Raw genomic sequence first — 24085 nt, forward strand, 5'->3', positions numbered from 1 at the left:
CTATAATAATTAACATTCTAATCTTTATTCTAATCATTGTTTATGCTCTCAAATCATATCTAATCAAAACGGAAAGTTTTGATAAAGAGTATGTAGCGCGCCGCATTGCTATCTCTTATACCATGTCTTTAAAGCCGTAAAAGAGAGGCCAAAAGAATTCCCACATCAAAAGCTATCTCAGTCAAGACGCAACCTCAAGAATTGTAATAGAAAACCTCTTGCTTGTCAAACGACGAATCAATTCTCAAAAATACAAACTCAGCAAACAAAGAAGAACGCGTTATCGACTCAACGGGGTTCCGGTTTCATCGATTCTGCCAATTGTTCCGCTCTCACACATGTATATATGCGTAGCAATGCAAGGTAAAAAGGAACTATTTATTACAAAGAAAAAATACTACCCTCATTATGGATACTAATCCCCCGCTGTTACTGACCTTAAAAATCGCACTGGAGATCGTTTTAAAATCTTCTCATCGGATATTCTTGTTTCCGTTTTCTAAATCTAAACGTTGCGTTTTACTTGAAATAACTTCAATTAGCTAGCCTATTTCTGCGACAGTCTTTTCTGATAATTTTTAAATAATCCTATAACAGGGTCTTGTAATAAAACCATGAGTCAACATGAGTCTATGATTCGCTAAGATTACATCAGACTTGAGCTTTCTTTTCGTATAAAAAAATTAACAAAATAATTTTCTATTAACATATAAAAAGACGTATATTCATCTCATAATCTTGCACTTGGTTTACCTCCTCTGATTATATTAACGAAATGTTCTAATAAAATGAAATTAATAATTATTATTATAGATATCAAGTACAATAAGTATAGATATTTTAAAGAGAGCACACGTTATTGAACTTTTAATGCAATTTGGTTGTGATTCTTTGAAGTAACCTCCGCGTGAGCGTATTCTGGACTATCGGTCATCCGCAATAGAGAGGTTGCACGATGCGGCACAGAGGTTGGGTTTTGCGGGTGTTTATGGAGCCAACAGCACGCCCATTCTGATCCCTCTTACCTATCGTCCGAAACCTCAATTGTATTCTCTTAGGACTTTGACTCTTACTGACAGTGTGGTAGAAATGCATTGTAATGTAAGTATTATCGTAAATTTTGCGTCATAGGAAACATCATAAATTAGTGCTAAATATAATTGATATGAAAATATTACAAATAATAGAATTATGTTCTTATTTATGAATTCATATAAATTATTTGTCTAAGAGTCTGCATAGAAATCCTAATATCTGGCTAATCTGCTAGTCTACATCTCTCCTCTGTCTTTCCTTTTACATATTTACTGTAAATTAAACAACTGTATCCCTTTTCTCTCTTCCCTCCCTCCCCCCCCTCTTTCTCTCTCACACACACTTTTGATATGTCACTCTTGTTTTACATCTTTTCCTTCTGCATGATAGTCCGCACAAATTTCGTCCATATACTCTCTCCATTTTCACGATAATAAGAACGAAAGGGAACCGGACGGAGGTCGCACAACCGTGAACAAGACAGTTTCCCTAAATTTCAGAGGTAACAGAACGGATTCGTTCCGGCTATAACGCGTTTATGGCAACACGTCCGGCACACACCACTGCGTACGGTACAGGCTCGCTCGATGTGTTAAGGAGACCTAAAGAGTCGGTTTTGTTCATGCAGACCTCCCCAGAGAACGACTAAATTTTACCATGCGCTCGTTCATCCACATTCCAGCGATGATGATTCAACTTTCAAGGCTTAAATTTTTACATTGATTATGATAAACAGCCTAATGCTATAAAAATAAAAAAACGTAAAAAAATCAAAAATTTGTTGTTAAATTTGTCATACATTTTATTTTTTATTTCTCGAGTATATCACTGTTAATTTCTCGTTCAAAGTTGCGGATACGAGCGCGAGTAGAAAGTAAAAATATAAGATGAGGTTCGATCGAAGGATCCAACAGAGGATGAAGTCGACCCGTAGCTCCGTCACATATAACCACGGATTGCTGGGGTTCTTTATGGGCAATCTATGGTGATGGAGATGATAGGCAACGAGATATACGTAAACTTGATTCTGGAGGATCTTCCGCGACCCTACTGGAAGAACAGAGTACGTACACTGGAGGCGCTGGGAGAATCGCCTCGATTCCCCAATAGTTTAACTTACGGCCGGATTTACTGGCGGAGATAGGAGAACTCCCGCGCATTGGCTGATAGACTCGCGACACCTACGCTCTCACGAATTCTCAGCGATCCTCAAACTTTTCCGCAAATACCTTGCTGTTTGCCGATCGTGATTGATTACGGTTCAAAATATTTGTCAATTTTAAACTTAATCGTCGTAATTAAAAGAACGATAACATTAGTCTTGCACGCTATCGGATAAAATATATCATGTTATTTTTTTACTTTCTGATGATATTTTACAATTCCAAAAAAAAATTAAGTAGGAGAAATAATAAATTTAACGTAAATCAGCAGACTGATCGATTGATTTGATCACTCGAGCTATTAATTTAAATAGGAAAACAGACTGTTCATCAAAGTATTATAGATAAAAGATCAACTATGATCTCGATAAACGCTCGGAAAACGTCACCGGACACCATATCCGAGACTAGTTTCTCGTATCTATCGGAAAAAACGTGGACAGGAAGCTTCTCGAAGCGACGTGGAAGCACCCCTGCTTCCGTGGCAGCCAGCGGCAAAAGAGAGCGGCGAGCAAAGCGCCGAAGAGAGCGTGCGCGAGTGAAAGGGAAAAAGAACGACACAGAAAGGGAGGCGGAAGGGTGGAGAGAGGTCGCGGGAGGATGAGAGCAAAGAGCGGAGGGATGAGCTTGGTCTCATCTTGCCTCCACAAAGCGGCGCCGCATCAGATAGCATTTGTTTTAAATATATGGATCGGGGGGTATGGGCCCAGGACGCGATGGCTGGAAGGGATGCCACGAGAAAAAGAGAAAGGGAGCGGATACAATACCCCATATCCTACGCAAGGACCACCCCGCCCGACGCGAACGTACGACAAAGAGAGGAAAAGAGAAAGAGTGGCTGGAGTGGAGGGCAAGAGCAAGACGGAAAGAGAGCTCCACGGTATACGACACAACTCGTTTCCTCGGTATTCCCCAGTTTCGGGAGCCAATACTCCAACCCCCTACCCCCCTCCGAATCTACCGAACGAGTCTGCTCTCCGTCCGACCTCCTCTATCCTCCCTGCGGCCAGATATCGGCTTCCCAATAACCTAACCGACTGCTCCGCGCCGGCTACCAGCGGTATCCGTGTCCTGGTTTCCTTCCAAAACCTCTCCGAATATCCTGCGATCCTTATGTGAAAAGAAGAAGGAAGAAAGAGAGGATTTGTTAAGAATTACTTATATTTGAACGTGCCTATAAGCGGGTGAATAAAACAACAAAAATAAAGAGAAGAAACAAAACTATAACTAAATGACATAATAAATAATAAATTTGTTGATTGATTCGAAAGAACTTAAAATCAGAAACAATTAATATGTCCATGAAAATAAAACAATTGTCATTTATAATAAGAATAGTCCTTAGACAATTTGTGGGTCGTTTGTCTTCTTTTCATTTTTCTCGAGGCAAAAAACAGGCCTTTTCTCCTTGAAAACTGTAAATTTTCCAATGGTTTTAAAACTGCTTATTGGTCACAATGGGGCTAACAATGCACACTATTTCGTGGCAAGATCCGGACCCCTCCCGCGCGCGCCAGGACTTCCCGGAATAACTATAAACGCATCATGGACAGAACGAATAACCACTAACCTTCTCCAAGAAAAACCTAACCCAAGATTGTTGTCAACGCATTTCAAATGGTTCAAACCTCGAAAGAATGTAATCAATGGTCAGTGACGTAAAAAGAACCTCACGTAAGCGAGAATACTTTGCTACCTAATGGGACACGATATAGCTTCTCAAGAGAGAATGCTTACAAATTTTAAACTGTATATATTTTACTACCGTCCAAGAATAAAGATATATGTTCATACTACATTATTTCTATAATAATATGATATAATGTCGACTTATATCGTAGCCAATTAAATCTGGTATAAAATCTTACTGATATAAGCTATATGGCTACACACACACACAAATATAACAAATTTCATCAATTATTATACGAATTTATCATATTTCATGATATTTCGAGAAAACGGTGTATGTGAAATTTTCGATCGACAAATGACAACAATACGACAAACGACATTCGTCCGGTGGCATTCCTTCGTCCCGATAGAATCACGGTAGCTGAAGCCCGATACACGCAGCACGAGTGAGATGCGAGAAACGGCACGGTGGCGGAGAGGACAGAGGGGAGAAAGGCAGGCACTTTGTCAGGGGTCAGGGGTCACTCGAATTTCACACGTGGATTAACTCTCCGGCGAGTGGAGTGCGCTTTACCTCCTTCCTCCTCGTCCTCTGGCTTCCTCTCGTTCCTTCCTCGTCCACGCTTCTATCACCGCTTCCCCGCGAGGAAAGCCTTGCTACGCGAATTCCGAGATCCACCCTGTGCAGCCGCTAATGAACGCCCGCGAGCTGCGACAACCACCACCCCCGTCCCTCCCCCTCTCACAGCCACCACCCACTCCACGGCAATATCGTACACGGGAGTGCATGACAACGAGCACCTGGCCGATGAAGTCGGGGATGCTCTCTAGGGGTGGGGTTCGGTCGGGGTGTGATATTCGCGCGGTGATCGTATTAAATCTCCTTCGAGCCGTGCTTTTCACCTTGCCGCTCACGCCCGCCGGCTGCGTCGTCCATCGGTCTCGTAATTTAACCTGACTTCAAATAAAACCATCCGACGGATATTCGCAGCCCCCGATCCAATTTAGAAGTCGGAGAACGATGATCGCGGGACTCTGACGAAATATTTAAACTACTTACTACACTGATCTGATGATGAAAAATTTGCACAATGTCAGTAAGCACCTGTTTTATTGGGAATTTAACATGATTTATTGCTAAGGACATTGGTATATATGTAGAAAAATATCTATTGATGCTTTTAGTCTTAAAGACAATTCAAATGTATAAAAAAAATATAGTATTCTATACACATATGTATACGCATTAATATAATAGCACAGTATTGTATATTTAACAGAGCATAAAATCGAAAATGTCTAAAAAACATATATTTTATAAATCTGCATCAAAAAGACATATTTAATGAGCCCAAAATATCTCAATAATATATACTCAGAAAAGAGTTTTTCGCTCTTGTACTCTTGTAGCGGGAGCGGAATTTAGCTTTGAAAGCATAACGGAAAACATAGATTTGGTCGAAAAATTGTTTGGCAAAGTATAGCAAATGATACGCTTGTTTGCAGTAAGCGAAAATTATACCAAATTTTTTTTTCCCAAAGTCGAATAAAATTTACGATTCTCTTGGAAAAACAGTTTCTCGATGCGAAGAAAGACTTTCGGCCGCGGTACCGTTAATTTTTTTTAGCCTCTTTTTCCAAGCGTTGTTTTTGCGTAAATTTTTACCGTTTGCATGTACCGTACCGAAATATTATTTTTTTACATGGACGTCAGCGAGTAAAAATAGCAAAGTACATTTTACGAGCGCCGGCTTACTCTGCCGCGTAGTGAGATTCTTTATGAATTTAGCGAAGTTGCTTTCCCAGGACCGTTTACCATACGGCAACCCGTTTCCTCGGTTTTAACTTTAAGGGTTAACTTATATTGCAGTGGTCCAGTCGATATCGGTGAACTCGTACGATTTTTATTGCCTTTTTCCGTTCCTTTTTTCACTTTCTTCGATGAAACGAAAGAATAAAGAATAACTTTATTACAAAGAAAGGGTTAACGGCATAAAATCAACTCTTTTACGTATGGACGATCTGTTATTTCAAAAATGAAAAGAATATGCGTAGGAATCTTGAACCCTTTCTCATTTTATGATTCTTCAAAGAAAACTGAGAAAGCCATCACTTTTTATATTATATGGGTCAGTCCATATATAACAGAAAAAATATTTTCACCGTTTCTTGCCCTTTATTTAGCTTTATACAAGGATATTGCTGACAAGTATAAGCAAGGATAGAATACGAAAAAATAAATCTTATTCTTATTCATGTCATCATTCACTTATATATACGCACTTTAATCAATTAAAAATAAAAATAAATTTAAAATATGAGTAAGAGATGTAAAGTTGATAAGTGTTATATTATCAATTTAAAAAAAAACAGTATCTACATGTGTTATTTATTATAGTACCTAAACGAGAAAAAAATAAGAAAAAATATATTTAAGAGGTAATTTACTTGCAAATACTCTCAAACAAGATGTAATAGATCAGCCAGGTAGCAAAAAAGCTTGGTCGAATTTTTAGGGACACCACTTTCTTCTTAAAGTCATTTTTTGCGTTAAAAAAATCGCACAGAAAAAGCAATGCCCCAGATACAATTAACGCCAAAAAATATGCTGACTTTTTTTAGCTTTTAAAAGACAACAGTATCCATGAGGTCAAAAAACGGCATACCAGAATTGGGAGATCCCGTTTCGTGCAATTCTCGACTGGGACTTTCGTCTTCGACTATTTTTACAACAGTGTCGTATATTTTTATAGGACGCACCATTTTTTCTGCCTCTCTATTTCAACTACGCAACACCCAGGTTTTTTACGTGTTTATGCCTTCGGGTAGCATGCCGCATTAATTTTTAGCCGGAACACTATAGTGATGTTTTTTTTTTAGGTCTGGCCTTGCAAAATCGAGGACATTTTTTTAATGGTGCATAGTAAAGAAACTGTCAAAGCAATGCGGGGCATTTTTTAAGGACCGCGGGGTCATCGAATATGTAACAGTTTTCTCTCACAATCAATAAGCAGTAAAATGATCAACTCGATACACTCCACAATAATTTACCATCAGAAAATTTACGATTAAACGGATAATTTCTGTCTCTCTTATTAGACGTTCTTAAAAAGTTTTCTTAGAATCTAATTGTCCCTACTCAAGATTTCAAAAAAATATTTTAAAAAAAATTACGTAAAAGAAATAAAGATACGTTTGATTTGAAAATATATATTACAATTTTCACATGATTTATCATGTAGATCTTCGAATAAATCATATCGCTTAGTCTAGAGGGTATAACCCAAAGAGTAACGACAACCCCGATTTTAAATCGAGAGAAATAATCTCCCCTAATGCGCATTTTAAGATTCACGGCGTGATGCATGTTGCATCGCGCCGACAGCTGTCTGTAGTCGACGTTAACCTCTTCGAGGCCAGCGCACTGCCGACCAAAGTCAAACATGTCGTATCGGCCCTAATGCTCCCATTTAAAGCGGAGATATCGTACGTGCGAGCCAACGACGCGTTTCAACCGAACCGGAGATACAAGCGTACATACGGAACGCATAAATGCATGTTGCGTCTACCGTAACATGCGAGTAAGTCGAATTTTTATCTACTAATACCATTAAAAAAAAATTTTATTAATAAAATTTGATATGCATCTTCATTAAAAAATATATGTACATTTTATATACAAGGAAAGATGTATAAATATAAATTTGTTCAGTTGCCTTGTACAGTAACAGAGTAAAGACTTTAAAATACATGAATTTCATTTCAATATTGTGAATGTTAAATGCAATTAAAAGGACATATCGAGTGGCACACACTGTGGATGCCAGTTTCTCGCATCGGCATTTTCGACTACCGTTTTGCAAAAAATCTCGCACCTAATGCACGCTTTAGAATACACCACGCAACGCGCGTTAACTTCTTTCCCAATCTCCTCTCTTTTTTTTCTCTCTCTCTCTCTCTCTCTCTCTCTCTTTCTCTCTCTCTTTCGCTCACTCGCTCTCATCACGGGTCTACCGCCATCCAAATTCAAACATCCCTTCTTCCCGCTCGCGCTCTTATACACGTGCGAGTCGAGCGGGCGCACGGTTGCGAGCGGTATGCGTGAAAGGGCTCGTGGCTGTACAAAGAGTGCGGCCAGGCCAGTCCACGGTGTGTTGGTGACTTAATTCGGTGTGAATATATGCAAGCCCCGCCGAACCAATCTCTACCCCTACTCCATCGGTCGCGCTCGAAGCATACACGTAGAGCACCGGCCGACCGGTCGGCTAATTTCAATACCTCTCTGCCACCCTCACGTCCACACCGAATACGTTCGTGTATGTACGTGGTCTCCGAGCAGTCCGAGCCCCAGCCTCCAAGCCGCCTCGCCTTGTGTATATACATATGAGTGCGAGAGTGTGTGTTACGAGCGCGACAGAGACGAGGCTTGCGTGCGGGTCGGGGTGAATTGTTTCGCTCGTGACGTGCGTGTGCGCGTACAACGACACGGATGTATTTGACGCCGGAGGGATATAGAGAGGCCGGCAGGCGAGAAGGGCGCCGGACGGAAAAAAGGGATGCGTTTCTACACAACAGGAAGCACGATGTAGCATATACACGAGTGAGAATGCCATGGGATTTCAGAAGACACGACGCGCGCGCGTGATATCCTCCAATTAATATCCTCTCACCTTAACGCTCGGCTTCGTTTCTGCGTGTCGCGACTGCGTGTCGAAAAGATTTTCTTTCGCTTTCGTGTCGCCAATTGAACGGCATGAGGCATAATTTAATTACGCAACCATTTTTCGACATTTTATAATTTTTTAGCATTCACTCGTTCTTAACCGAGGAACACGTATTATAAAGTTTGGAATGTCTAAATTGACTCATGAAAAATATTTTTGTCAATTCTCGAAATTAACGATAAGTTTTACTTCGGCAACATTATTTACTTTTTACGTCATGCTGCAAGATAAAAGTGAGAGAATAATTTTGGCACAACCTAATCGTATACAATGTTTATAAAAAGAAAAAGAAGAAGTCTATTTTCTTCTGACACGTGTATCTTTTTTCAACGACCAATTTCAAGCGCGATGATCTGGAAACGAGATCACACGGAAATGATATGTTAAAATCTCGACATATCACAGACAGACAACATCGTTATATGATGTCGACCGAATGAAAAAGTGATTAATTCTGTTGACTTTTACGCAATGTGAGACAAAATATATAATAATATACCATTACACATCTTAACTTAATTGTTCTAAAACATACATAACATGATATATCCTGAAAGTTATTTACCATTGAAAAAATTCCTTTTTAAACGCCTTATTTAAAAAGGCCGCAATCTCTCTCTCTCTCCTTCTCTCTCTCTCTCTCTTTAGCAGCTATCTAAAAATGGGAGATCAAAAAGTACCACCAGCCGCGATCGGCGGAACTTTTCCACAGCAGGAACTACCTGAGCAATCACGCGTAATCACGGCTCGCATTATAAAACTGTCCCCGAGGGAGAGTTTTCATGTTCAACACTATGCGGTGATTGAGGTAGGAGAGGAAAAGAGAGGTTGGAAAGCGGAAATGCGGGGTACGATTGGCGGAAGGTTAGATCGCGGCAACTCCTCCGTTGGAGATTTCACATTTCACCATCTCGAAGGGGTCCAGAATGTGCCTGCGTCGTACATGAACGCGACGTAACTACGTATGGTGATGGCGAAGCACGTTGTCCGAGACAATGGCTCCCCACGTGGGGAGCGGCGTACGGTCGCGGCGAGAGGGGATTGGGAACGTAAACTGGACGGTACGTATCTTTACGGGCCATAAAGGCTAGCCCTCGTTACGGAGGGACTCGTACCGCACCCGTGGCCACTAAGGCGCCGCACCACGAACCTTCCGTGTCGCCTTTAACTCTCTTTCTCTCTCTCTCTCTCTCCACGCTCTCTGTATCTTTCTCCCTCGTTCCGGTGAGCTCTATCTTCCACGCCGATCACCCTACGACCCTCTCTCGTTTCCCACTTAACCCTTGATTCATCCGCAGTATTCTAGATATCGTGACGCGGAAAATATCTTTCTATAAAGGAAATAGAATGTACTTTCTATAAGAGAAAATCAATTTGCAGACAGATTGCATGTTTTTAAGATAATGAGTGAAAAATTTGTCGTAAATTTTTCTGCCTATTAAATTCAATCTAGTCAATCACGAATTTAATATTATTAATTAAATAATATTAATTAAAATTTTATAAGGTTTAAGATATTAAGTCTCTCGAAGTGTATGACACATATACATTTAATATAAATAAAAATGGTAATCTTGAAATATTTTAAATACTTTCAAACCTTTTAAAACTGTCATTTCATTAATGAATGGTTTACTATTGTAATTTACTGTAACATTAATGACGGTTAAATTGATTTGCTGAACGAAATGAATTATATGTTGAAACGCGAAAGGGGGGCCTTGTGGCCGCAATATAATGAAGATATCTCGTCGAGGTACACGGGTTTTTCTCCGTGCCACATAGGTCCCGTTCGCCTGTGGAGGGCCGCGGGGGTCGGACGTAAATGACCGCCATTGTATACCGTCAGCAAAATTGAAACCCCACATGAAATCGGCGAAGCTCTCGAAAAAGGACCCGAGCCTTTCGCTCACCCGACTTTAAATAGCTCTGACGTATAATTGGGCCCCAGACCTATTGAAAGAGGTTCTCGCGAGGTTCGTCCCCCGTACCGTGCGTCGAGTACTCGCGTGATCAATGGGAACGAACAAAGACATATGTTGCAATATGCGCACAAGAATCTCCGTTTTATCCGGCATCAGATATGGCTACCACTGATATTGTAAAAATTTTATCATAAAATGTAACGTAAAAAAAACACGGTAAGAAGTGATAACGATCATATTCATAAAAAAAATCTTCTACTCGTTGCTCCATTGGACTTTGCAAATACAGAGCGACGGTTTAGGATTGATAATCGCTGTCCCCCTCATACGCACAAAAGTCAGACTTGCAAAGCAAAGAGCTGGCTTCGAGCAAACTTGTATAACGACGCGCGTAATTCTGCACGAAAGCAATGGCAACCCCATGGAGTGCCAAAATATTGAGGGGCAGTTTCTCCATGATACTTGCAGAGAAGGAACATCGAGAAGGAGAGCGATAAATAGTAGGCTAACCTCATTTTTCATGTGGCCCATAAAAATCGTCGTCCATGTATGGTCGGCCTGAATGGGGCCCCCGAACCTTTCAGCGAGTCCCGAAGAAGAGGAGATGTCGGCGGCCTTCATTGGCGGGCGCGGAAGCGTGACATTATATTTATGTTGTCACCCCGTATGTCAAAAAGAACGACGTTGCTACCGACTCACTCGTGAGAGCGAGAAAGAAAAAGAAGAGCGAGATAAAGAATCGCGACACCGTCGAGGGGCCCGTTTGGGTCTTGTCTGCAAACATTGCCGTTGACGCATCCCGATCGCTACTCATGCCGCGAGGACAACAATGCATTATTCTTTCGATATCTATACACCGAAGCTAGCTGTCGTAAAACCATCGAATCGAATCGCGAAGAAAGCGATAAAGCACTTCTTTTTAGGTCTTTTCTAAATTCTCTAAATTTACCGATAGGAAAATCAGGTTTATTGTTAAATATAAATAAATTGGGCAGTGTAAAAATGTCGCATGTGTTATGAAAAAAAATTTCGCTCCATGTGTAATTTTTGGAAGAATTTTGAACCTAAATATGAAAAATTAAAACAGATGACAGAATATTTTCTACGTACTTATAAATCTTGGGATCGAAGGAAAGAATAGCAAGTTAATGCAACAATTATTTTAGAGTAGACGTAATTAGAAAATAAATGGCAGGTTCTTTAAGCTAAAATCTCAAGCGATAAAACGAAGAAATCGCAGGGGGCCCTTCCGGCTCGCATTACACGCGCGTGCCCCTGTTGTTGCAACTGTCGTGCTCCGAAACAGTTGGCTCCACTCTCAAGAATGTCTGCGAATTGTCAACGTAAGATCTCGCGCCGACACATCCGGCCTTTTAAGCGATATGTCGCCGGCTACTTATGGCATCTTACGATCTATCCATGATTTCTTTCTTCTAATAATAGAGAAACTCATTTGCGGAAACAAAGAATAATTCTCTTGTACGTGCGCAACACAAATTCCTGGACAAATTTAAGGCGCAGCTACAGTTTTAATTAAATTATTATTATCAAAAACAAAGTTCTTACTATTCTATTTATAATTTTGATTAAACTATACTTTCGAATTATCAAATGTTCTAACAATATTCTAACAATTTTCATAACTGATCGTTTCGTAAAACGTTTCGATTAAACAAATATCGATTTTAAAAGTTTGTCAAAGAAACTATGCTCGAAAGAAAGTTGTGTACAATTTTAGGATGTTCTATATACTTATCTAGCCGACATCTAGTTACGAGACACATCATGTGTACATATCAAATAAAATCTGACGCGATTCTTTCAAATGGGAATACTAGCATCATCCGATAACCGAAACGTACGAAAGGCCGTGACGAATTACTCGAAGCTGGTCGAAAAGCCCGAAGAACAATCAATATCTGTCGTTCGTAACTGGCATAAGTCGTACGTGCTCGCGAACGTTATACAGGCGGGCAACGCGTGCCAGTTTCCATCGGGAGTGACGGTAACAGCTGTTGCACGTCCATTTCGGAGCTTTCTCCGTGGAAACTCCACGGGGAAAAGAGAAAGAGAAAGATAGAGATAGACGGGAGAGAGAGAGAGAGAGAGAGAGGGAGAGAGAGGAGGATATTGGCGGCGGTGATCGTCGCGTAAACACAACCTAAAAGCAGTAGATCACCCGGTTCCTCCTCGTACGTTTCTGAACACGCGCGGCCGCGCGCCACGCACGGATATCTGTACGCTACCTTGAAACACCGCGCCCGATCGATTTATGCTTGTCAGACAGGAAAGGAGCAAACGAGCCGAGACAACGTCGACGCTGAAGAATACATCGATCGCGAACGGGCTTGTCTCTCGTTGCGTGTTTTAAATTATTTAATAAGTTAAATTTCGAAGAAATTCGCGGCAAAAACTCCAATGGATTTCACTTTAGAATAACATTCTGGAGAATTCTCTGTGTGTGTTTTTCCGCAACGTATGTATGTATGTCGCAAATCTAATAAAGCACTATGGGACTTAATAAATTACGCAATTCGATTCTCATTCTATACGTAAAAACCCTTTTTCTTGCTGCTTGTTCCCGAATTTGTAAACTGGAATTCGTGTTAACCGCTGATAATTGGTCTTAAACGTAGTCCACGGGAGAGATACTCGATGTGGTTCGCAACATCGTTGCTCGTTATGCTCTTTTTTGCAGGAGTCTTCTCTAACGCGCACTTGTCAGCGAGTTTTTTCGCAAGTTTTTCAATCGAAAAGCACGTGTCCATTATTAAGAGCTAGATTGCAACCTGGGCCGATGCTTGCTCGACACGTCTCACTCGAAAGTTTTTCCGTTGTTTTTTTTTTGTCTCTTTCCGGCGGTGAGCCACAGGGATTTTACAATCCTAATAAAAATCCCACGAAAGGAAAATTCTGCTCGTTCAGTATACATATATAGTGCGCGCACGCTTGCCTTTTTAACCCAAAAACCTCATAAAAATTAAAAGCAAGGTTTACCGTTGTCGGCGTATCATTGTCCCATGCGGCTCCACCGTTTCCTTTCGTGCCTTCCTCTATTTCCTCTTTTTTTTTGCACCAAAAAAAATCGAACCTTAATGGTAAAAATGCGGACTTGATGAACGTTATAAAAAAAAATTCTTACGTCGTGGTCACTGCGTATAGAAAGATGTGGCAAGCGGTACGAACAAAAGAACGTGTGAGAAGTTTTCTTTCGGAATGTTTTTTTTTTCAGCAACCGTAAAAACGAAGCAATCGTCAGTCGGCATTGTAACTCTGTAAATTGTCGTTCGGTCATATATCACTCGGTTAAAAAATAATATTCTCCGTGGTATATATATCTGCGTTTTTTGCGTCCCACCGTCGCGTCGCCTCCACTGCCGCCGCCGCTGTTTCGCGCCATCTCGTCGATATCCTTTTTCTTTCGGAGGACACGATCCGCCCCGTGGACCCCGTGGTGCGACACTTGAAATTCTAATTCGCGCATATTTACTGTCTAACGGAGTAGAGATATTTCACCGCGCGTCCTAATGAAACTGCCTCGATATATGCGGCGCTTCGCAACGCTTCGAAGACGGACTTGGCGAGGATATACGGCGCACGTGCAACTGGTATAAATGAGTCTCTGCTGAGATTCTCGCAATTCCAATCAATATCAATACGAATGTCTGATGGTAACGAACGATATCGGAGAAAAGTAAACGCAGCAGATCGTGGGAGAAAGAAGTGAGAGATAAGGCTCGCGCAAGTTTTTCCTCGCTGCAGTTTTACAAATCGGCGGCTCCCTTATTCCAGGCATAAAAAAAATCGACCATTTATTCGAGGCAATCGATAAAATCTGGTCGCTGTCGAAAACGCGAGATCGTATCATAACGTAGCTTTTACAGCGATAGGTACGGGCGGTCGCGGCGTGGCGCGGCGGATGTTCGCCGTATCGCTTTTACCATGAGTCCATCCGGATGCTTGCATTGCGAATACGCGAGAAACAAAACAGATTCGAAGGGTTTTAGTTAAACGTGCTATTCTTGTTACAATTATTTTTCCGCAAAGAGAGAACGAAACGCACGGATAATTTCAACCGACCTCAGTGGCGAACATGGTGAGAGCGAATCGCCTATGTCCGATAGCTTCCCTAACCGATGGTTTGCACGCGAGATAACCATGGAAAAAAAGACCTACGCAACTGTGTAATTACCCTGCGTAATTCTGGGGCCGGCCGCCGGACTGACGCGAAATTCGGTAGTTCCGCCGTTCCCGCGAGCGTTGTGTGTGGCGATCGCCGAAAAGGAAAAAGACCGGCCATTCATGCGCGTACGCGATACAATCTGAGAGCTGCGCTGAAAGCGCGCCAGATCGTATCGGCCAGTAATGCGATCCCCCAGTAACATAATGGTGCAAAACCCGGCCCATTGTTGTCGACCGGGGTGCATTTGGTGCACAGGATGTGCTCCCGATTTTCTCGGGTGTCGTATAATGTGGCTTACGCCTAGCGGGGGGATGATAGGAAGGGGGATAATGGATAATGCAGCGAGATTCAGCGATTTAGGATACCGAGAGAGAGAGAGAGAGAGAGAGAAGGGGGAGGTAGTTGTAGCGGCCAGGCGGATAAATATTCTGTATAGACTTTTTTTGCCAAGTGTAATCCGTAAACGTATCTTCCTGTAGAATTGTAAGAGGACCGATTTCCCACGAATAGTTTAATTTAAAAAAAATTAATAGGATTTTTTGTTAAAAATATAATTCTATAAGAAACTTGATAACGCGTAATTTTAAAGAACAAGTAAAAATGGGTCAAGCTTTAGCTTCGAAAGATACAAATTTTGCGAGTTTTGCCTTTTTAAAAATCAATAATTCATAATCATTAAAAATGTAATAATTATCCTACATATGTGTGCAATATAGCAAGTTTAATATTTTTATTTTCTCTAGTAGTCTAGTATATTATTTTTAATTAAATGTAGTTTAAAATTATTTGATTTTTCGATAGAAAATTAAACTGTATAATAGAATACAACCAAGAGATAATAAAAGGCACACTATAAAAACCAGAAATAATTTTATCTCACAATAATATACTATCGGGCACTCATCAAATATTTTTTTATTAAAAGGTGTAAATAAAAATTTAGCTTCAATTTTTTTATCATGCTCCATACATATGAGTCTTGTTATTCTTATTGTTTTTATTTCTTTTTCAGCTGAAATCGTATCTACCACTTTTCCTCAAATGTTTATTGCACTATCGCTCGTAAAAACATGTATACTGACCGGCAGAAATGCCTGGACATAATACATATACATATACATGTACATATCATATATGTCATATACATATCAAAATGTCCAGGCATTCCTGCCGGTCAGTGTATGTACATACATACATACATAAATGGCTCAAATGACTGCGGAGCAATCATCCCTAACCCCAGCGAAATCGCAGAAAATACACGTGGCCGTGGCATAGCGAAGTGGCGCCATCGGCAGTGAAACATGAAAGCGCATCGCAACCATCGCAACGGATAACATAACTGAACAATGTCGCGTGCGATTTCAGAGATCTACTTTACCGACCTCTTTTTTATCTACTACAAATAAGAAAGTTTGCCAAGTTGTCGATATACGACGATCACGCAGTATAATATAATATAATAAATGATCGAACAAAGCACGATTACGAATTATATTTTCCGCTTATCTATCGTCGGTCTTGCACACGTTGTGAAGAATATAACGACGTTTCCATTAAAGCACAATAGCATTGCGTGATGTCAATTCGTTTTGAAAAAGAGTAAAAGACAGATAATTACAGATACGAGGATGCAATAAATACGTAAACTCACCGGTCGTTGTGTCACCGGTGTCACCGCATTGCCATCGTCAGGAATGCCGACCGCAGCTTCGAGAACGTCTTCCATTTCCTTCACTCCTGCTCCGAAATTCTGGTTACGTGGTCTATCCAAGATAAGTTCAAAATGTCACAGAGTTCTAGTACGCGTTTATTCACTCCCGAGCCCGAGCACTCCCGACAGTCCCGACCGCTTCCAAAATCCGCTCCGATTTTGAACAACGCGACGCGACGCGGCACGCAGCGCAAGTGCAACGACTGCACATGCGCGACTCGCGACGCGATTCGCGAATCACGACACATTCTTATTGAATCAAACTTTCGCGAACGGACAATTCCCGCGCATCGCGCTAGACGATCCACAGCCACAGCTCGACACGATCGATCCCGCACTCCCGATGACCGCGCGATGACGCTTGGAAACGCACAAATCACGCGATATGCGCGACGATCACGTTTTCGGCACATTCGCCAAGTAGCCAAAAGTAACCTTTCGTCACGAATTGGCGCGTTTGCTCGCGCTGGCAGATAAATATCGCGACACCGAGGGTTGCTCGTTTTCCCTCGGCAGTCTCGGCACTCGCGATCATCCTCGAATGCTTTCGACACTTTATTCGCGCACGCGAGACTCGCTTTCAGCGAGAGAGAAACCGCGGCCGCACCGCTCCGGAGCAACGCACCGTCGACAATGGAGAAGGAGCGAGAAGGACGGCGCGAACTAAGATGGCCGCGCATGCCCGCGTAATTTTGCCTACGGGCCCGCGCGCCCGCGCCGCGGTAGCGTTAATTGAATCTAATCTTTACTAGTTTTTACCTGGAAAAAAATCACACAGGCCGTCGTTTTATATGTAATAAACGTTGTTGCACGTAATAACGAATATGTAATTACTCAACGATACTACAATGATAAAAAAGGAGCAAAAATTAAAAATTAAATTATATAAATATAAATTGATCAATGTTGGTACAACTGCCTTAAAATTTATGTTTTCCGTTTAAAAGAGAAGAAGGAATTAGTTTCGAATTATTATTATTTCTTAACGTTTATAGAAATCTGTAACACAAATGGACTCGATTTTTCGTGAGCACTTTTGATGAAAATTTTGATTAATTATTCCGAATAAAACAAATAAGGTTAAATAAAGCTAAAATTACGATTACGAACAATACATTATGGTGCTTACGGTAATTACTGTAAACGTAATAAGAATGATAAAAATTCAGTACATCTCGATGTATTTTAAATGAACGAATAAAATGCATTATTTAGTTTATTTCGCTATTTACTTTTTATGCAAGAAAATAAAAAAGTTCTGAAAAACTAGAGCAGTTTAATTATTTTGGTGATAATGTTATTTTGAGATTTAAAATTTGTAACATTGAAAGAAGTTTTTCAAGATAATCAAATTATACGAGAAGCTCTTCGATAAAAGAGATTTTGCTGTTTTAATCCTGATTTACGAGTTATAACATTTTTATATGGGATAGTTTTTACTTGAACGCTTCCATTTAATACTTCAGTCAATTTACGCTTTGCAATCCAAGCCAAACGAACGAGCAAGCTCGTACTTTAAAGCTCGTGCGCGACCAAATAGGATCCGAACGCGAGAGAGAGAGGTGGAGCAAATCTCACGTCTGTGTATTATCATCCTTTTGATGTCCTTCTCAAAGCCGGACCTTGTCGAGCTTACATTCCTCGCTGTTGTAAGTACAGGGAGGTAGAAGCTATAAATTTTGGCAACCGAGCAGATGCGTCGCTCGCGCGATTGTTATCATTTTCTAAAGTGCATTATTACGTGTATTTCTTGACATCTATGTTACAAAATAGTGAAATATATTATTTATACATTTAAAAAAATCATGCAAAGCAAAATAATTGACGATATATGCAAAGAAGCACACGTATCACTTTTTCGAATAATGATTTAAATCATTAAAAATGTCCAAGTTAATAACGAATGTATCAAATTTTAAATGTATCTTGTAACGTCCACAATCTGTGTATTAATCTCATATAACTAATAAGTTACATTTCTCAATGACGTCTAAAAGTTTCATGAAAACGTAATTTTTCAGTGATCGATGGCATTGTCAGGTGCTGCTTTCCCAAGTTACGTGAGACTCGAGTGCCATCCCTGTACCTTTGGAATCTGGAGTGTACTGGACAATACAGGGAGACAGTCGCAGCGGGGCTTTATTAAGCTTATTAACGGAACATACAAGGGTGGACGTATCTACGTCGCGGTGGTCGGGGAAAATATAACCGCCGAGAGGGACGTGCGGATGGAAGGTAATGGTGACGGGAAAGCTGTATTTCAACTCATTTAATCGTGGCGCATTTGAGACCTCTATTTGTCGTATCTATTATAATATCGTAGCGTCTCTCTTTCTCTTTCTCTCTTTTTCTTTTTCTGTTTCCATTTTTATCGCCTCTGCCACTTATCCTTCAAACGACACGGTAGAATAAAATGAAAGAGAAGCGTTTCGAGAACAATCTTAATTAACCATTAATATTTCACGGTAAAATAGTGTTATTTCAAACAACTGGTATACCTCGTAATTATTATTCCGTTGTATAAAATAAAAGTGTTCCAATAATTGATACATCGATAAAATAAGCTCTATTTTATGAGCTCTGTATAAGTAACATTCGTATACACAGTAAATTAACGAATAATTCTATATCTAGGATTAAATATTGATCTTAATCTTCTATGCATTTTAAGGCAATCTTTTTGTGTTTGTTCTTTCTCGTAGCACTATCCACGTACGTTCATTTGAACATGTTTGTTTATTTGTATCTATTTGTATTTTAAAGATGTAAGAATAATATATATTTTTTTTATGTAGCAACCCTCGCCTACCATCTTTTCGACAAATTTTTTTCTCGATTCGCCCGCCCTCGTTTTATCGCGTGTTCTGCACAAAAGGATTATTAACTGCACGCTTCGTAGCTGAATTAACGAAAGACAAATTATATCGGAAACGGAAACGAAAAGAATCACTCCGTATGGTCACGAACAAACCACGTTCTTATTTTTCGTTTCTAACAATAATACTTTCTGGTATCACGACATATTTGCCGTTAGGCCATTATAACTCCAAATTATTTAACTACAAAATGGTTTCAATGTATGATTTCAATTTTCATATACATTAAAACTTGTATTAACTTGCATTTTTTTTCATATTAGTCATGTTTCTTTAAATTAATTTTTGGAGAAGCTTTATATTTGTAATAAAGTTATCTGCTACTTACAGATATACACACGCGTGTAAGAACCGAGGAAAATGAACGCTCAAATGCGTAAGGGCCGCGGCGGATTTGCTGGTAAGCTGACGGAACAGGAACGATCCTCGTCTAATCGCATCCCTAGTCCTGATTTAGGACGGGATTTTAATTACGAAGGGTCAGTAAGTGCGGCTGTCCACTTGGCACAAGTATTCCTCCCTTATTTATAGTTCATTAGCTCGGCTTTCGCGTAGAAGGCAAATTAACTTATGCCTAACGATACACCGCCTCTATCCACCGAAAGAACAAGAATTTCTCCCTTTCACCGTTAAAGCTTGCAATGAAAAAGAGGTAAATATATTATAAAACATAAATATGTCCTTTGAGATTTTGTAATATAATTTTTATTATATTAAACCATAACATTGTAAAACTTATATTTCCTATAAAAATATAGCATTTATTTAAGATTATAATTCAATTATTTAATGGAAATTTTTAGCGAGAGATAGAATCAGTGAGAAACGAAAAGAATTATTTTATTTTAACAATCAAATGGCTTTAAAAATTTGAATCTCTCTACCAAAGTAAATTTCCTAACAAGAAGAAACCTAATTTTGTAATTGTTAAACGAGTCGTAAAGCACACATCGCAGAGAATAATATACTTTGTGTAAGCCAACACTTTTCTGAGAAAACAATCAACGATAAGGCGGTCTTGTAAGCTTTTCCGGTGGCGCTGGAAGTGGCTCAGAGCGATATCGTCGCACTGATAAAAATGCGTCAAAAGATCTTTCTATTTATTTTGGCTACCCGCTGTTAATCTATTATCTCGTACTGCCTAATGCAGCCGTCGGACATAATCTTGTCGCTGTTGAAAAATGTTTTACTAAATCTCTTTTCAATCGGATGTTGGCCGTAAAACAAATGATTGAATTTATCATCTAAAGATTAATTATTATTCTTGATAGTCTTTCTTATTGCAATATTATTTGCTAAATGTATTTAATTCAAAAGAATCAAGATCATTATTTAACGTATCAAATAACAATATTCTGATATTCTACATCTACAATATATTTAGTTCATATTGAACGTACTAATTCTTTGTACATGTGCTTCATATACATATAAACATAGACGCTTCTTATCTACCGAATTGCTACTAACGAGAAAAAATTCGAAAAAGTTAATGTCTTAATTCGTGCTCGTATACGTTGTTACTTGTGTAACATACAAATAATGCGGTCGCGGCGGTTGCGGTTTCGCGATTGATCGTAGTGCCGATTTTTGCGGCGATTCCGAACATTTCGCGACGCGGATAGGCGAGCGATTGATAAATTTATCCCCATACACAAGGAGCACATCCAAGGGGTTAATCACCTATATTCTTGCGAACACGGCAAACCGCATCTACCTTCTCGATTACGCTTGAGCACAGACCACAGTGCAATGAACAGTAGCATCTTGCGACCGCGATTCAGAATTTTTGGTGAGCCTGAAAATATGACGGTCCAAAGAACTTTCTAACAAATCACATAAAAATGATAGCACCTTTGACGTTTCTTGTTGTCTAATGATTAGTTATAGATAATAGATAAATTTATTTATATATATAATTTCTTTGGAAAACTTGTATAAAATTGACAATTTATAAAATTATCATTATTTGAGATTACGTAATGTAATTACAGATAACAATATAATTTATATCCATTATTTTTTATTTGAACAACAAATTGTAAAACTATATAATCTGATGTTAAAATTGGATCGAACGATCTCGAAAGAGTCAAGCCAATAAGTTCTTCAAAAATAATCGAGAATTATTTAATAAACGCAGTAGTCGATTACTATAAAGAATATCGTTCTTTGTCATCATTATTTTAATATTCCAACAAGAAGCATTGAGATCCAAGCTTCCTCGAGAAAGGAAAAGGGGTCAAGAGAGGCAGGAGGTGGAAAGCGGTAGAAGCGCAAAGGAACAAAATCGCGAGGGTGGGGCAAGCGATGCATGATGCGGGAGAGTTCGACCCCTCTACCTGCTTCCCCAACGAGAGGCTCCGCCTCCAGAAAGCCGAATGACGTCACACAGACACTTGTTACGCCTTGCCGTTGCTTGATGGGATGCTGTATCGTTGAGATTTTGCATAAATCAAAAAGAAACCTAACCAGTCACTCTACACCGATATATCTATGCACCGAAGAAGTATTTCTTCCTCAAAATATTTGTTCATCCTTCGATCATAATTTGATCATTTTTTATCTAGAAAATTCTTCTAATCAAGTATATAATTTATTTATGCATAATTAAATGAATGTATTATATAAAAAATTACGGAAAATAAAATATAAAAAGACCACATTTATATATACTTTTATGAAGTAAAGAATAAAATAATAATACTACTTCTAAAGTCATATTATATATAAATAAATTATTTGAACATGTTCTTAATTTAATTTATATTACAGTGAATAAGCTTAATGGGAGATTCGCTAGCTTGTATTATACTGCAGCAAAACGCGTTCTATCCCCACATCGCGCATTTCCACTTTGCAAAGAAAGGAGGGGAAGAATCACTCGAAGGCTGGACTCATCATATCGTGGCCACTGGGAGGCTGGGCCGTCCTGAGAAATTATGCGATAACATCGATAATTTTATCGGTACTTCCCCCTTCGCCAAGAGAGGTGGTCTGAACGGCGACTGATCGTCGTTGACCAGACTACGTTCTACGACCGATGCACTTTGAATAGAAATGTATGAAAATCTATAATATACTTTAATAAGTAAATTTCTATCGTCGACCTTTAGTCTCGAGACTTAAGTGCTTGAACATATAAACACGATTGCGCGAAATCGCTAATCAGTGTATAGGAAATATAAATGTTTGTGCTGACACACAGGGAATCCCACGAGTATATCCCGACGTATATCCCGATGTATATCGCGTGTGTCAGCTTGTGATCTGGGAAATTTGCAAACGTCAATGAAAGTAACGGTAACGGTCGTCGGCCGGACGACGGAAACTCTGAAGAAAGAACGTCATCGTCGACGAGGGGCACTATCACGTTGGAGATTCCGCCGCGGAGATCACGGTGCGAAAAGTGGCGCGACGTGGGGCGGGCGGTTTGCGTGGTGGGAGCGCTGGAGCGTAGCTTGTTCCTGCCACCGAGGGGCGTCAGTTCGGGGGCAGAAGTGGAGGCGGGGGTCCAGAATCGCGGGGCTTAGGCCGTCCCGGGCCGCTTACGCGCGGAACACGCGGTCCACCGAGCCGCTCCGCGCGGCATTACGTCGCGCACCGTCGACCGCGACTGACGTTCGCGCGAGAGGATCGTCGACCGGCCGCTACACCGACAATCGCGATCATGACTCGGTTCGTTGCCAGAAGGAAATGTCAAGAGGCGTTATGTAGGAAAAGTGCGCTGTTTATCCAAGTGTAACGCTGTGACGTTATATCGGATTCGAGAAATCCTCACCTACGTCATCTCGTTGCGACAACCTGTAGGAATAGAAATCTCGACAGATGATTTAACTAGTGTCATCGGCGATAGTGTTTCTAAAGAGATAGGGAGGGAGAGAGAGAGAGATTTCAATGTGGTAACAAGAATGTTGGTGACGATTTAAGATATTAAATGTTAATAAATTGACGATAGACACAGTGACAATGTATTTCAAATTACCGGTCTCTCTGATCGCGCATCGCGCAAGAAGTGCAACGGTACATCGCAAGACTCAGTTGAAAACAGCTGCTGCATCGATCCATGGATCAAGACCGGAACGAAATTTCGCCGTGTTAAGCCTGTAGTGATGATCTCGCGACCGATCATGAAAATCGATGCAATCGAGAAGAAGGAACGACTTATTGATTACGAAACGACTTATCGACGGCGAAAGACCTGCTGCGGAGGCTGGTAGCGAGGCACGACCAAGTCGCCTCCGTCTGCGAAGTAAGTGAAATCACGACGTCCCAGCCGGGGGGTGCGTGCTTGGGCGACGAGGGGCGGCTACTGGCCGATGGGATGCATCTACCGGTGGGTTCCGTGGGCTGCGGGGAGAATTACGGCACCGTTGGATCTCACGAAGGCGCCGGCCCGTGTGGTCCCTCCCTGGCGCCGCTGCAAGGTGTAAACAGCAGGTACCACCAAGTAGACGACGCCGACACCGGAGGTGGAGGCGGCGAAATGAGCGAAAGTGCCGCCGTCGGCGAACTATGGTGGACCGAAAGGCTCGTCGGCGAAGCGCAAGCCGAACATCCTGGAGAACTGGTCAGGACAGGTTGGTGTCAACGATATCAATTAAATTATTGCGAAGAAATATTAAAAATATTATTGAGAAGAGAAGTGAAAGAAAGACCGATTTTTTCGCATACTCTTCTCATTATTTTAATTAGATCAAGCAAATATTAAAATATTAATATTAAAATATTCTCATCTAGGCATTATACGCTTCTATTGACAGTCAGGGTTGGTTGTTTACGCGTAAAATATAATAATCTACATCTACATGTGCACAATGTAAATTATGT

At 40.5% G+C, this 24085-nt stretch overlaps 2 protein-coding genes across 2 annotated transcripts in view; one reads left to right on the forward strand and one right to left on the reverse strand.

Moving 5' to 3' along the window:
• LOC139814497 (uncharacterized) overlaps positions 1-16518 on the reverse strand; it is a 74604-nt gene extending 58086 nt beyond the window's left edge. The window contains exon 1 of the mRNA XM_071780784.1: positions 16320-16518. The gene's annotated coding sequence lies outside the window, so the exon portion shown is untranslated. The remainder of the gene's footprint in view (positions 1-16319) is intronic.
• A 6311-nt stretch (positions 16519-22829) lies between these two features.
• Positions 22830-24085, forward strand: part of LOC139814715 (uncharacterized) — a 29034-nt gene continuing 27778 nt past the window's right edge. The window contains exon 1 of the mRNA XM_071781186.1: positions 22830-23835. Coding sequence (XP_071637287.1) covers positions 23580-23835 — 256 coding nt within the window. The 5' untranslated portion in view covers positions 22830-23579. The remainder of the gene's footprint in view (positions 23836-24085) is intronic.

The sequence above is a fragment of the Temnothorax longispinosus genome, chromosome 6 (genome assembly GCF_030848805.1).
Source record: "Temnothorax longispinosus isolate EJ_2023e chromosome 6, Tlon_JGU_v1, whole genome shotgun sequence".
NCBI classification, from domain to species: Eukaryota; Metazoa; Arthropoda; class Insecta; order Hymenoptera; family Formicidae; genus Temnothorax; species Temnothorax longispinosus.